At 46.4% G+C, this 11987-nt stretch overlaps 1 protein-coding gene across 1 annotated transcript in view; it reads right to left on the bottom strand.

Moving 5' to 3' along the window:
- Positions 1-1942: 1942 nt before the first annotated feature.
- The window catches only part of LOC311528239 (aldehyde oxidase 2-like), a 102992-nt gene continuing 92947 nt past the window's right edge, over positions 1943-11987 (bottom strand). The window contains exons 34-36 of the mRNA XM_084643016.1: positions 11005-11193; positions 7711-7878; positions 1943-2529 (exon numbers count right to left, since the gene is read on the bottom strand). Of these exons, the coding sequence (XP_084499142.1) occupies positions 2476-2529; positions 7711-7878; positions 11005-11193 (411 nt within the window). The 3' untranslated portion in view covers positions 1943-2475. The remainder of the gene's footprint in view (positions 2530-7710; positions 7879-11004; positions 11194-11987) is intronic.

Below are 11987 nucleotides of genomic sequence, written 5' to 3'. Positions count from 1 at the left end.
ATCCCCTCCCTCCTGCTTTACCGTCAATGGCCGGCGACCGTTTCACCGCCCCTCTCTAGGCAAGTGGATCACTCCATTGAGAGGGGCGGGGGGCATCGCAGCTGCCCGGAAAGGGGCCGTTGACGGTTTGCGTTCCCGGGACGTCACTCATACTCTTTGAGTGGCGGGGGAGGGCGAGGCAGCGCCCCCTGCTGGGCACGCGGCGCGCAGCAGCCCAGGAGCTTGAGCCGCGTGCGCTGGAAGCGCTGCCATTTTAGCTGGGCCGAACCCTCCCCGTTCCCCTCCCCCCGCAAACCCGCCTACAGAGCGTCCAGCCTCCGGGATGGACCCTGCGAGCGCCAGCCTGGTGGAGATGGATGATACCGGTGACAAAAATCTGAATTCTCCCCCTGAAATCGTGAACCCACTGCTAGAGAGAGAACGTGGCTGTCCTAATCCGTTCAGCCTTCATTAGGCTTCTAAAGAGCAAGTTCATTCCCACCCTTATTGCACTGGGCAATAAACACATTCGTTGTTTGAGCACTGAGGTCTGGTGTGTATTCTGCCTCCAGATAAAGATGGCAAAATGAGACTTTTTATTTCTTTTGTTGCGATATAAACTATTCAGTTTGTGGATGCTCTCAATTTTCCCCAGGGTTTAAAAAGATACAGAGGTAGAAGGGATTTTTTCCCCCAAAAAATGTAAAACATATTTTACATATGATGGCATTATGTATTTCTGAGGTACCAACACTATGCTTAGTGCTGTACAAAATAAAAAAAAGGATTTACAATATAAACAGGACAGGCGTCGTATAGACAGACTGCCCTATGAAGCCCAGAGGGGTGAATAACTAGGGTGTATTTGATATTTTATCATGGTTACAGTATTAAGAATAATAAATAATAGCATTTGTTTGGTTGCAGATAAGCTCTCAGGAACACATTTGCCTTCTGCTGTTCCTCCTTATGGTTCCTGTCACAGTTTCAGGGTAACTGCACCTGTATTCGCATTCTGTGGTCCCAACTGTCATCGCTCTTTGGCAGAGAACGACATCTCACTCCCTCCTGACCAGGGAGTCTTAAGGCTGCACAGATCCCTGCCTACAATTTGGTATTCCCAGCAAAACAGACTATTGAAAAGGCTAGTGTCTGCAGTTTGTTTTCTCTCCAGTGTGTTGCCTGCAGTTTTAAGGTACCACACAGTCCTTTCTAAGCAAGCACATTTATTCTTAACATGAAAGCATTACAGAGATAACATTTTAAAAACAATCAAAGAACCTACCCACATAGCTAGAAAGCTTACCAGAGGTAATCCCCAATTCCAAGCTCAGGCTCGGGTAGGTGTCAGTCCTTCAAAACTCACAACTAGACTTTCCTTGTGGTTACAAGTTCATAACATAATTCAGAACCAGAACACAGGCTAGGAAATTCAGCTGTTTATTTATACAGCTATGGCAGAGATGGGCAAACTACAGCCTGCGGGCCACATCCGGCCCGCGGGACTGTCCTGCCTGGCCCCTGAGCTCCCGGCTGGGGAGGCTACCCCTGGCCCCTCCCCTACTGTTCCCCCTCCCCCGCAATCATGCCGCCACGCGGGCAGTGCTCTGATGGGCAGTGGGGCTGTGTGCTCCTGCCAGGCAGAGCAGCAGCATGTCTAGCTCTGGCCAGGTGGCACGGCTGTCAGACATGCTGCTCTGAGTGGCATGGAAAGGGGGCCTGGGCCGGAGGGTTGGATAAGGGGCAGGGAGTCCCAGGGGACAGTCAAGGGAGAGGGAGCAGGGGGTGGAGTTTCAGGAAGGGTTGGTCAGGGGACGGGGAACAGGGGGCGGTTGGATAGGGCAGAGGTTCTCAGGGGAGGGTTCCGGGGGGTGATTAGGGGCAGGGGTCCTGGGAGGGGAAAGTCAGGGGACAAGGAGCTGGGGGGGGGTTGGATGGGTGGGGGGTTCTGAGGGGGGCAGTCAGAGGGGGGGAAGTGGGAGGGGTTGGATAGGGGGCAGGGGCCAGGCTGTTTGGTGAGGCACAGCCTTCCCTACCTGGCCCTCCATACAGTTTTGCACCCCGATGTGGCCCTTGGGCCAAAAGGTTTGCCCACCCCGGTGCTACAGCAATAGACTCAATTAATAATAATGACAACAAATGGGTGTAAGTGGGTCATAAAGTGGATGATGCAAGTGACAAAGAAGCATAGCTTGCGATTTGCGGGTAAATTCTGCTTTCTCTTACTCCAGTGTGCAATTACCTTGAAGACCATGGGGTTATTCCAGATTTACAATGATGTAACAGAGAACAGAATTTGGTCCTCAAGTTTCTCCAAAATTAAAGATCTCCTTTCTGTCAATACAGAGGAGCTGCAATTAATAATATCTTGGTCCACAAATGTGTGTGTGACAGTGGGTTTTAAATCAAATATTTTATTTCTACATTTGGAATGCTTTAATTCCAACAGTGATGGAAACAGTCACATAATTATTTCATACGTTGGAAAACACAGTATTAGGCAATGTCGATCGCCCAAGGTTTATAGGTTCCAGGCTTATCTTTGGCAATCTAAAAGGGAAAAAAAAAGAAAAAAGAAAAAATCATAGTTTTGTTAAGTTTGACATTATTAAACAAGAGAGAATTCACTGTAATTCAAAATCTGTGGGCCGAAAATGTTTTCTTTTTATCCATGTAAATGTCACTGCTCATGCTAATCCATACTTTCACACCTTGATTATAATGGATTGTAAAATCAGCCATGACCTTAAGTAGCTTGTTGAAGATTTATAACCATAGTTAATGAAAATCAAGCTCCAGTAACACAGCAGCTCAGGCCGCTCAGGGATGAGCCTATAGGCCAAAGGGCCCAAGTTAGATAGAAAAATTGGCAATAGTGTTTCCACTACATCATGTAATGTAGTGTAATGTAGATGGGAGGGGTGTGTAGAGATTGGTTATCTGTGGAACTGTGGCTATATTAAACCACAGAGGTCATGACATCTGCAGGGAAATCGCACAGATCTAAGGAAATTTTTAGAGTGATGGGGCGGGCATCAGTGCAGAGTCTTAGACCTTCTATGGTTTAGTCTGATGGCTGCCTTGGGAACTGTTCTGTCTTGGTTTCCCTTTTTATGCTTAGCCCCAGCCTCCCCTGTGGAAAGTCTGAAGGTGTGGAGTGAGAGTTAATGTTGACCAGCAATAATTTTCTGGGGGAAAACCCTGCAGGGTCCCAACATGACAGGGCCACAAAAATCAGCTCTCCCACATCAACACCATTTCCCGCCCCACTCCCCCAACTCTCCCATGCTTCCCCTTCAAGCCACATAAGATGAACCAAGCAGAATTTTCATGCAGGGGTTTAGATGGTTATGGGAGGAAATAAATTATACTGTGTTGCCTTAAGCCCTTGCCTCTGACTTAAAAAGGAATGAGATTCCTATTATCCCCATCAAAAGGAAATCTCACAGGACACAGACTTGGTGTCACTGGCCAAAACAAGGTGAATTGCATGTGGTAAAGGGATTGCTCTTGAACGCTAGACACGACTGAAATTCCTGCACAAACAGCAAGGGAGAAGGTCTGGTTTGTTAACCATCAATGACCCAGTCTTTTCCTTTGTGACTCAATCCCTCCCCACTGCAATGGCTGTGCTGGTGCCATTTTAATTTTTTGCAGATCTTTTCTGAAAGTAAAGTTGAGGCTCAGGAAGTAGGGGTGGGCATTAGCAAATAGGAATTAAATTAATCAGGCTAATACTGTCTCCTGGGCAGACTGCCAGCCTTGAAGGACACTGCTAAGCACCCTATTAACACCAGGGAACTGTAAACAGGCTGAGAAAGGACTGGAGATGTGTGGCAGGAGGGTGGGTGAGAAGCCCTCCTAGAAAAGAACTAGGGACCCATCCTGGTCTTTGGTTCCACTGCCATGAAGTTTATAAGATCAGGGTATATAGATATATAATTGCATTCACATTTTTGCAGGGAGCATATTTGCAAGTAAAAAAAATTAACAAAAATTTGCCTGTAAAAATAGCCTTCTCCTTAGTGACATTTATTTTCCAAGTCAATAGATTTTTCTCACACTGCCTAGTTATGACTGTATGCAGCAACTGTATCTAAAAAACCTCCCAAGACTGCCCATCCCTAGTTGTCACCTACTACCTGAAAATGGAATCCATACAAGGTATCATCAAACAATTACAATCCATACTCAATGGGGACCACAACCTCAAATAAATCTTTCTTGAACCCCTTCTTCTGGCCTTCAAACAAAGATGATACCCTGTCATTCTGCACCTCGGAAGTAAACAGGCAATGGATTTACTTTCATGAAAACTGCATCACAACTAGCCTTGGTGGAGGACAGCGCACAAGGCTTTGAGTGAGATAAACTTCATTGGACAGGAGATTAACCTAATAGTTAAGTTTAGGCTCTAGAAAGCATGTTATGATTTTGCTTTATATGTAATCTTTTGTTTCCATTATCCTTACACAGTATCTCTTGAATCTTTGGTAATATCCTTGTTTGCACTACTAATACAGCTAAATGCTGTGATATGAAGCTAGGCGCTGATCCTGAGCTGAGTCCTTCAAGCTGGTGGGTACACTGTTCCTCTGTGGCCAGCAGCCTGGGTGTTTCTGTGGGTGTTCAATGGAGAAGGGGCTAGACGCTACAAGGAAACACTTCAAAGAGGCTTGGGGATTTGGGTACACCTATTGTTAACCTGCAAAGCAAAGCAAAGGCTGTCATAGCCCAGAGGAGAGCGGTTGGGTGACTAACAGGCTGGTGCTGTCAGGGAGCTGAGTTGACACCCAGCTATGCACAAGTAAGTCTCCCCTACGCTGGAGGCACAGGGTAACAGGGTGACTCACAGTCCTGTGTATCCCAAGAATTGTCACAGCCTCTAGGCATCATTGTAGTATAGGTAATAATAATAAACTAAGTAATTCATAAATTCCAAGACCAGAAGGGACCACTGTGATCATCTAGTCTGACCTGTATAAGACAGGCCATAGAGCTTCTGCAAAATAATTCCTAGAGCATCTTTTGGAAAAACATTCAATCTTGATTTAAAAATATGAAGTGATGGAGAATCTACCATGATCCTTGGTAAACTGTTCCAATGGTTAATTGCTCGCACTGTTAAAAATGTATACCGTATTTCCAGTCTGAATTTGTCTAGCTTCATCTACTAGCCATTGCATCATGTTATACTTTTCTCTGCTAGACTGAAAAGCCCAGTATCAAAAATTTGTTCCCCATGTAGGCACTGACAGTCTGTAATCAAGTCACCCCTAACCATCTCTTTGTCAAACTAAGTAGATTGAGCTCCTTGAATCTATCCCTATAAGTCCTGTTTTCTTATCTTTTAATCATTCTTGTGGCTCTTCTCTGAACCCTCTCCAATTTATCAACATCTTGAATTGTGGGCACAAGAACTGGACACAGTATTCCAGCCATGGTCACATCAGTGCCAAATAGAGAGGTATAATAACCTCTTTGCCCCTTCTTGACATTTCCCAATTTATCCATTCAAGAATTGCATTAGCCCTTTTGGTCAGAGGGTTGTACTGGGAGCTGATGTTCATCTGATTATCTACTATGTCTCCCAAATATTTCTCAGTCACTGCTTTCTAGGATAGAATCCCCCATCCTGTAAGTATGGCCCACATTTAACATTGTGCAGGGAAATAAGCAGAGGTGGAGATGGAATTCATTCCCCCAACTTGCAGGCAGGCAAAGGGGTTGCAAGGATGCCCCTCCAAGACTGTTATTTTCAGATGCTGCCCCTCTATGCCCCTGGATCAAACAGTCTCGGCCACTGGATTCACTGTGTCTGCCTGCCCACAGCAGCCTCTTCATACTGACATTTTTGGCCAGCCTCCTGCCCCCAGCTGGGAGCTTCAGTGGCACAGAGGGCTCTGGGCTGTGTCTCCATGCCTATTGTAGTTCACCCTGAGTGAAGAGGGCATGGCTGCTTGTTTCATCGTGCTACATGCTCTTGTGTAGGTCCCTATCCCCCTCTTTTCCACTGGAAGCACAGTAGTGTAACTGGTGTATGCTTTTCCAAGTGTCTGGAGAGTTGGAAGCAAAAACAGTCAGCTTGTGTTATCATCCACAGAATGGCCAAGCCGAATTTCTGCATGGCCCTGTGCTCAGCAGCTGGGCTGGCAATGTGTTCCCAGTGTTTCACAACGCCCCTCACTCTGTGGCTCACCAGTGTACTCATCATTATTTCCTTTTTCTAACACCAAGATTGGGTAGGACAGAGGTTGTGAGCAGATTCCATCTGCGTCTGGTTTGATCCGCCCTTTAAGCCTGCTGGGGAATTGCCTGAATAGTTTTCTCTGCTGTGTTACAGCGCCATCAAAACCAGCTTGAATCAGAACATGCTGTGGTGTGTTTATCTAAGCAGGCAGAGAGAGACTCCTCAGCTGACATTGACAAGTTATGACTGCAAACACATACTCTACAAGGGAGTGATTTAAGGGGAAAACTTTAAATAAAGGCACTTATCATAACCTGGTTTGATGGCTCCCAAACAACAAAACAGAGCCTATTTTCCCATCCCAAGAAAGGGTGATTAGTTTAGTTTGTTTTGGCTACAATAGTGGCTAAACCTTTGCCATTTAGGTGGTTTGGCTTCCATGCTTTACTCCATTTCTTTTACTGCAGACTATAAATGGACATGGATTCTTGGCAAGCAAGGCCAGATGTGTCAGGGCCAGGTCATCCCTCTATGTTTAGAGCACAGAGGGGGGATTAATGCAGCAGAAAAACCTGCAAAAATGGCCCATATCTGTCAGGTGGGGGCACAACATGGCATCATGCACCTCTCCCTCCAACCCTACAGAAGCCTTTCTGTGTGAATCCTGGGTATTTTGTGCTCTTTGAGTTTGGGAGTGGAATAGGAGGGCAGGGAATGGGGGCATGTTAAGTCATGCTACATAATCCTCCAGCCAACCCACAGAAGTTAATGCTGTCCCACTGTGACAGAATACATCCTTCAATTCCCTTCCACCCCACATAGAAAGCTTGGGAGAACAAAGGATACATATAATATGATGTGAAGGCCAAGGATCTAGGCTCTGGTGAATCAAATGAATTCTACAGTTGAGGACCCTCAGCAAGAAAGCCCTGCTTCTAGTCTCTCATACAACCCAGGATGTGATAACCACCAGTGATAAAAAGGCAGAGTGTCACACAGAGACTGAGATGATCTGAGAGAATCAGACCCTAGAGCTTCACAGCTTAAAGCCAACACCTTAAGGGCCATGCAGATATTATTTGGAAGCTACTGTAAATATAGATACTTGTATGGGAACAAATTCATTACTGGTGTAATGCTACAGAAGTAAATGAAATGACACAAGGAACAAAGTCAGCCTATAATTTGTAAAGTACTTCTGGGTTCTTCTGGAGGGAAGGTGCTACATAAATTCAAGTAATTATCAATGAAGAAATTGAACAGAGTGGTGGGTTCAGAGCCTGATTCAGCCAACCCCGCAGTTTATGATTGCTCATCTCTAGCTGTCAGTATATGCTGCGCTGCCCCCCCCCAAAATAGAACAAATTATAGTCAACTCAATAAAATGCAGGCTCCAGTGAGCGTAATGCAGTATGTAAAACAGATGCAGCTCAATGATCAATTTGTGTGAATAGAGAATAATTCAAAATCAAGGCATGAAGTAAGGAAGAGGAGGAGGCTAACCCAATAATGTTTCCAAGAATTAATTAAAAACCCATTACCATCTCAGTAAACTGATCAGTACAGGCCATTCGAATCCGCTCCACTGTCAGGGGGCTGTTCAGTGTGAAGATCCTGGTTAATCCTCTTTCCTTCCGCACAGCGGCCACTGCATCCCAGATAGCAAAGAACACAGAACATCCCAGGAACAGCCCTGCCTCGCCCATCCCCTGACAGGGAACAAAGGCAGACACATAGGTTTGCTTTAGAAACTGATTGACAACAGGGGGCCACATCCTTAGCTGGCACAAATTGAGATAACTCCACTGAAACGACATCGACTTACACCAGCTGAAGATTTGGCCAATTGACGTCAATGGAGCTAGGCCTGCTGAAGTGCTGGCTCAGACACTTAAGTTTTATATCAACACAGCTGGACACAATAAATCTCCTCAGGGCTCTGAGTGCTCCAAGCCATAGAAGAGTTGAGGACAAGGATTTGGCTCATACTGTTTTTGTTTTTTTTTTAAATTAATAGCACATCTCCTGTATAAGCAGGGTGACCAGATGTCCCGTTTTTAAAGGGAGAGTCCTGTATTTAAGCCTCCTGCAGCTGTCTCGACTTTTTCTTAAAAATGGGCAAATTGTCCCGTATTTTCTGTCCCCTGTCCTCCCCACATCAGTACTGGTGGATTCTGCTGCTGGCCAGATCTCTGCTTGCAAGCTGCCCACCCACCAGCGGTGAGTGGGGGGGTCCAGCAGCTGATGATGAGGGTGGGTGTGCAAGGTTGGTGGTGGGGCAAAGCTGCAGTGCACAGGGACGACCGCTTTCCCTGCTGGTCTGTCAGTGCAGCCCCTGTTGCGTGCTGGCTCTGGGCCAGCAAGGCCCTGCCCCCCATCCTGTTTCTGGCTGGCAGTGGCTGAATGCTGCGGTGGCTGGTGAGCGTGGGGAGGTGCGAGGCAGCGGCCAGTTTTGTGTTCCCTCTGCTGCTCACCCATCAGCTCTTTACGTGCTCCCCCTCTCTCTGTCCTTTCCATGCTTTGCCCTTCTCCCCCCCACCGCTGCTCCTCCATATCCCCCCCAGTGGGGCGCATCCTGCTCCCAGTGCTGTGCGAAGAACCAGCTCCTGGTCAGAGCACTCAGCTCACCAAGAGCCAGGCCAGCAGGCTCCTTCCTTCCCCCACCGCCTCGGGCTGGGCTGGCCTGGCACCCCGGTAAAGCCCAAGACCCTCTGGCCCGGGATGCTGCCAAGGAGGAGCCAAGTCCTTGAAATCTCTCTGCCCCTCAGCTAAACACTAGAGTGGCACGGGGGATGGGGGGGAAGCGATTTCTAGCCTGTTCATGCCCCGAAACTGCAGGCTCCACAGTAGCCCCTGGGGCAGGGGCTTAGCAACCTCTTCACCCTCCACCCCCCGCCCTGAGTCCTGTCCCCAGGGAGAGAGGTGTGAGGCTGCTTGGTTCCCAGGCACCCTCCCCTGCTGAGCCATCTCTCTGGCAAGGTTCACTGAAGCCCCTGCAGTCAGGTTCCCTGGGCCCTGGTGCACAATACATCCTTAGGGCTTAACCGTCTCCTACCTGTACTGTAGCAGGGGGACAGGAGGCGGCTGGGTTATGTTGGTGGCTAAGAGCAGCCTGGAGGTGTTAAACTGCCTTTCAACACGGTGTGGGCAGGAAGGGACAAGTTGCTTCCAGAGCAGGTGTGTGTGTGTGTGTGTGGGGGGGGTGAGCTCTGCAAAGACACTGGCCAGGTCATCCCTTCCTCCCCTGCAGCTGGAAGCAGCTCCTGTCCCTTCCCTTCCGCAGTGCCAAAAGGCTGCTACTGGCCACATTATGGTGTGAACCATGGCAGAAATCTGGGGGGCATGTGATCCTGCATGCCTCCCATCCACATGTTGCCTCAGGAAGATGCAGCACCAGGTACTAGGAGAGGCGGGTCCGTCCCAGGGGCCCAGCCAGGCATGGAGGGCAGAGAGTGCTGGGCAGGGAGGGTCAGGTTGGTCGGTCGGTCACCTCCCTATGCGAGAGAGGTGTACGGAAGTGTGCGTGTGTCACCTTTCTCCGTGTGTGTAGGGAGGCAGGGATGTGTGTGTCACCCCTCCCTATGTGAACCCAAAATCCTTAAAGATAAGAAGGTAAATAAAAAGAATCCAACTATCCAGTATTTCTTTTTAACCGGGGCTCAGTCAACTTGATGTTAATTTGAACATTTGAACTGCATAGTTCTGATTGATTGCCGTTGAACTCGCTTTAATACGAGTAATTTTACCAGTAATTTGCATCATATTCAGCATAGGGAAATATAGTCACCCTATTAGCAAAGGTTCACTCTGACTTGGATTGCATCTGTCACACTGCAAAGCAATGAAACAATTCAGAACTTTCAGTATGAATACACCTTCAATCTATCCAAATTCCTTATAAGTGGATTTCATCATATATGATGAAACAGAACTAGGCAGCCTTCCTTTCTTTAGTCCAGTTCCTGAATGGATAAAGTTTGCATTGTTTAATCTCTCCAAAGAACTGTGATGATTTCTGTCTCTAGCATCATCTCCACTAGAAAGTGTCTATTTGCTCTAAGCTATTAAATATATTCATCCCTAGTAGGCATCCAAAGTGAACTTTCTCCTGGAAATTCCCATGTCTCAGATGCAGTTCCTCCAGATACTAGGCTGGGGCACTGGACATCTGCCTCTCTTACCAGTACAAGGCCTACACACCATTACAGTCCCACTTAAACTCTATTCTGAGGATGTAATTGGTGCATAAGCCTTGAGCTGGCTCCGCACAGGGGTGAATTTACCCTTACAGCACAAGATGGAAAGGATATGAAGGAAGTTCCTTGTGGATAAGGCAATGGGAGATCCGTATTCTGTTTTCCTGTGAGACACTGGGCAAGCCTCTTAATCTCTCTTTGCCTCACTTCCCCATCAGTAAAATAGAGATAATAATTCTTCCCTTTTTCCACCCTGTGTTTATTGTAAGCTCTTGAGGGCAGGCTCTGTCTCTTACTATGTGTATGTACAGCATCTGGTACACCCAAGTCTCAATCTCAGATGAGACCTTCTAAGTTCTACTGTAATACAAGTATATAATAAGAAAGACAAAAAATCAAAATAAATTAATGCATGAAAATTATCCTTTTTCTCACAGCGGGTGAACTTATATAGGTCTTTCTGGTTCTAGAGGTATTACTGGTGCCTGTGGTATTCCCCATTTTAAGTACAGGGAACATCTCTGAAACCTGTAATATCACAACAGCTGGAAAGCACTTTTTAAATACATACACCACACATGCACTTTGGTAACGTTCAAAACTTTCTATGACTTTATACAGCACAGTTGGCTTATTTACCTTGGAGGAGTAGATGGCAATTGGGTTTCGGGAGTTTGGCAGCAAGTAAACCCTGAGCTGTTCAGGTATGTCACAGACAGCAGGGATTTTATACGTATCTGGACCCAGAGTGTACTGCTCTCCTTCTGGGGAGAACTTTATTTCTTCCATTGTATAAAGTCCAATCCCCTGAACAAAGGCACCTTCAATCTGAGGAAAAAATGTACACAATTTCTATTTTCATTCACATTAAAAGATAAAAATGTGAATACAACTAAACTTTTAGATCTACAACATTAACTGGCTCCTTTCCTTCCATGGCAACTGGGCCAAAGATAAATGCTCAACTAAGTAGGATGATATGAGACCAAGTTGTACTCTCACAAATATTCCTACTGGGTCTAATTCTACTCTCCCTTACCCCAGTGTAAATCCAGCATAAAGTCAGTGATGTCAGTAGAGTTATTTCAGATTTACACTGGTGTAACTGAGCAGAATCTGGCCTACTGATTTCAATGGCTCTACTCACAGGACCAGGAATTTGCCCAAGAACTGTAATATAAATAATTAATTCAATCTAACACACATTGAAAAAGGAATTGTGGATGGCAATTGACATTTCTTCCTAGAAAAGTTGTCAGACGCTTTTATTTGACAGTGTTACCTCTTTTAATCTGAGTGGCTAGCCAAAAATTAGGGGTCTTGTAAATTGTTCCATTTTGGAGGAGAAATTGACAATCATCAGGTATTTCTTTGATGCAGTTTTGTGTGCTCATGAAGAATGTACATAGTCCTGTTTTCCTGAACACTTGGGCCACCTGATTCAGCATCTATTGTGCTTTTCCATGTGTCTGTGTTCTGGGTGCTACTGCTATTGTTTCAACCACCTGGTTACAATGGTTTCTTTACATTTATCCTGAAGGTAAGGCAGCAGCCACACCTCATCCATATCAACAAGGTTTAACCTACAACAAAAGGTTGAATGCAATCTGAAAATAGGCCAA

The sequence above is a fragment of the Lepidochelys olivacea genome (genome assembly GCF_965140295.1).
Source record: "Lepidochelys olivacea isolate rLepOli2 genome assembly, chromosome: 11".
NCBI lineage: Eukaryota > Metazoa > Chordata > Testudines > Cheloniidae > Lepidochelys > Lepidochelys olivacea.
The sequence above is the reverse complement of the archived record's forward strand: the minus strand, read 5'-3'. Positions and strand labels throughout refer to the sequence as shown.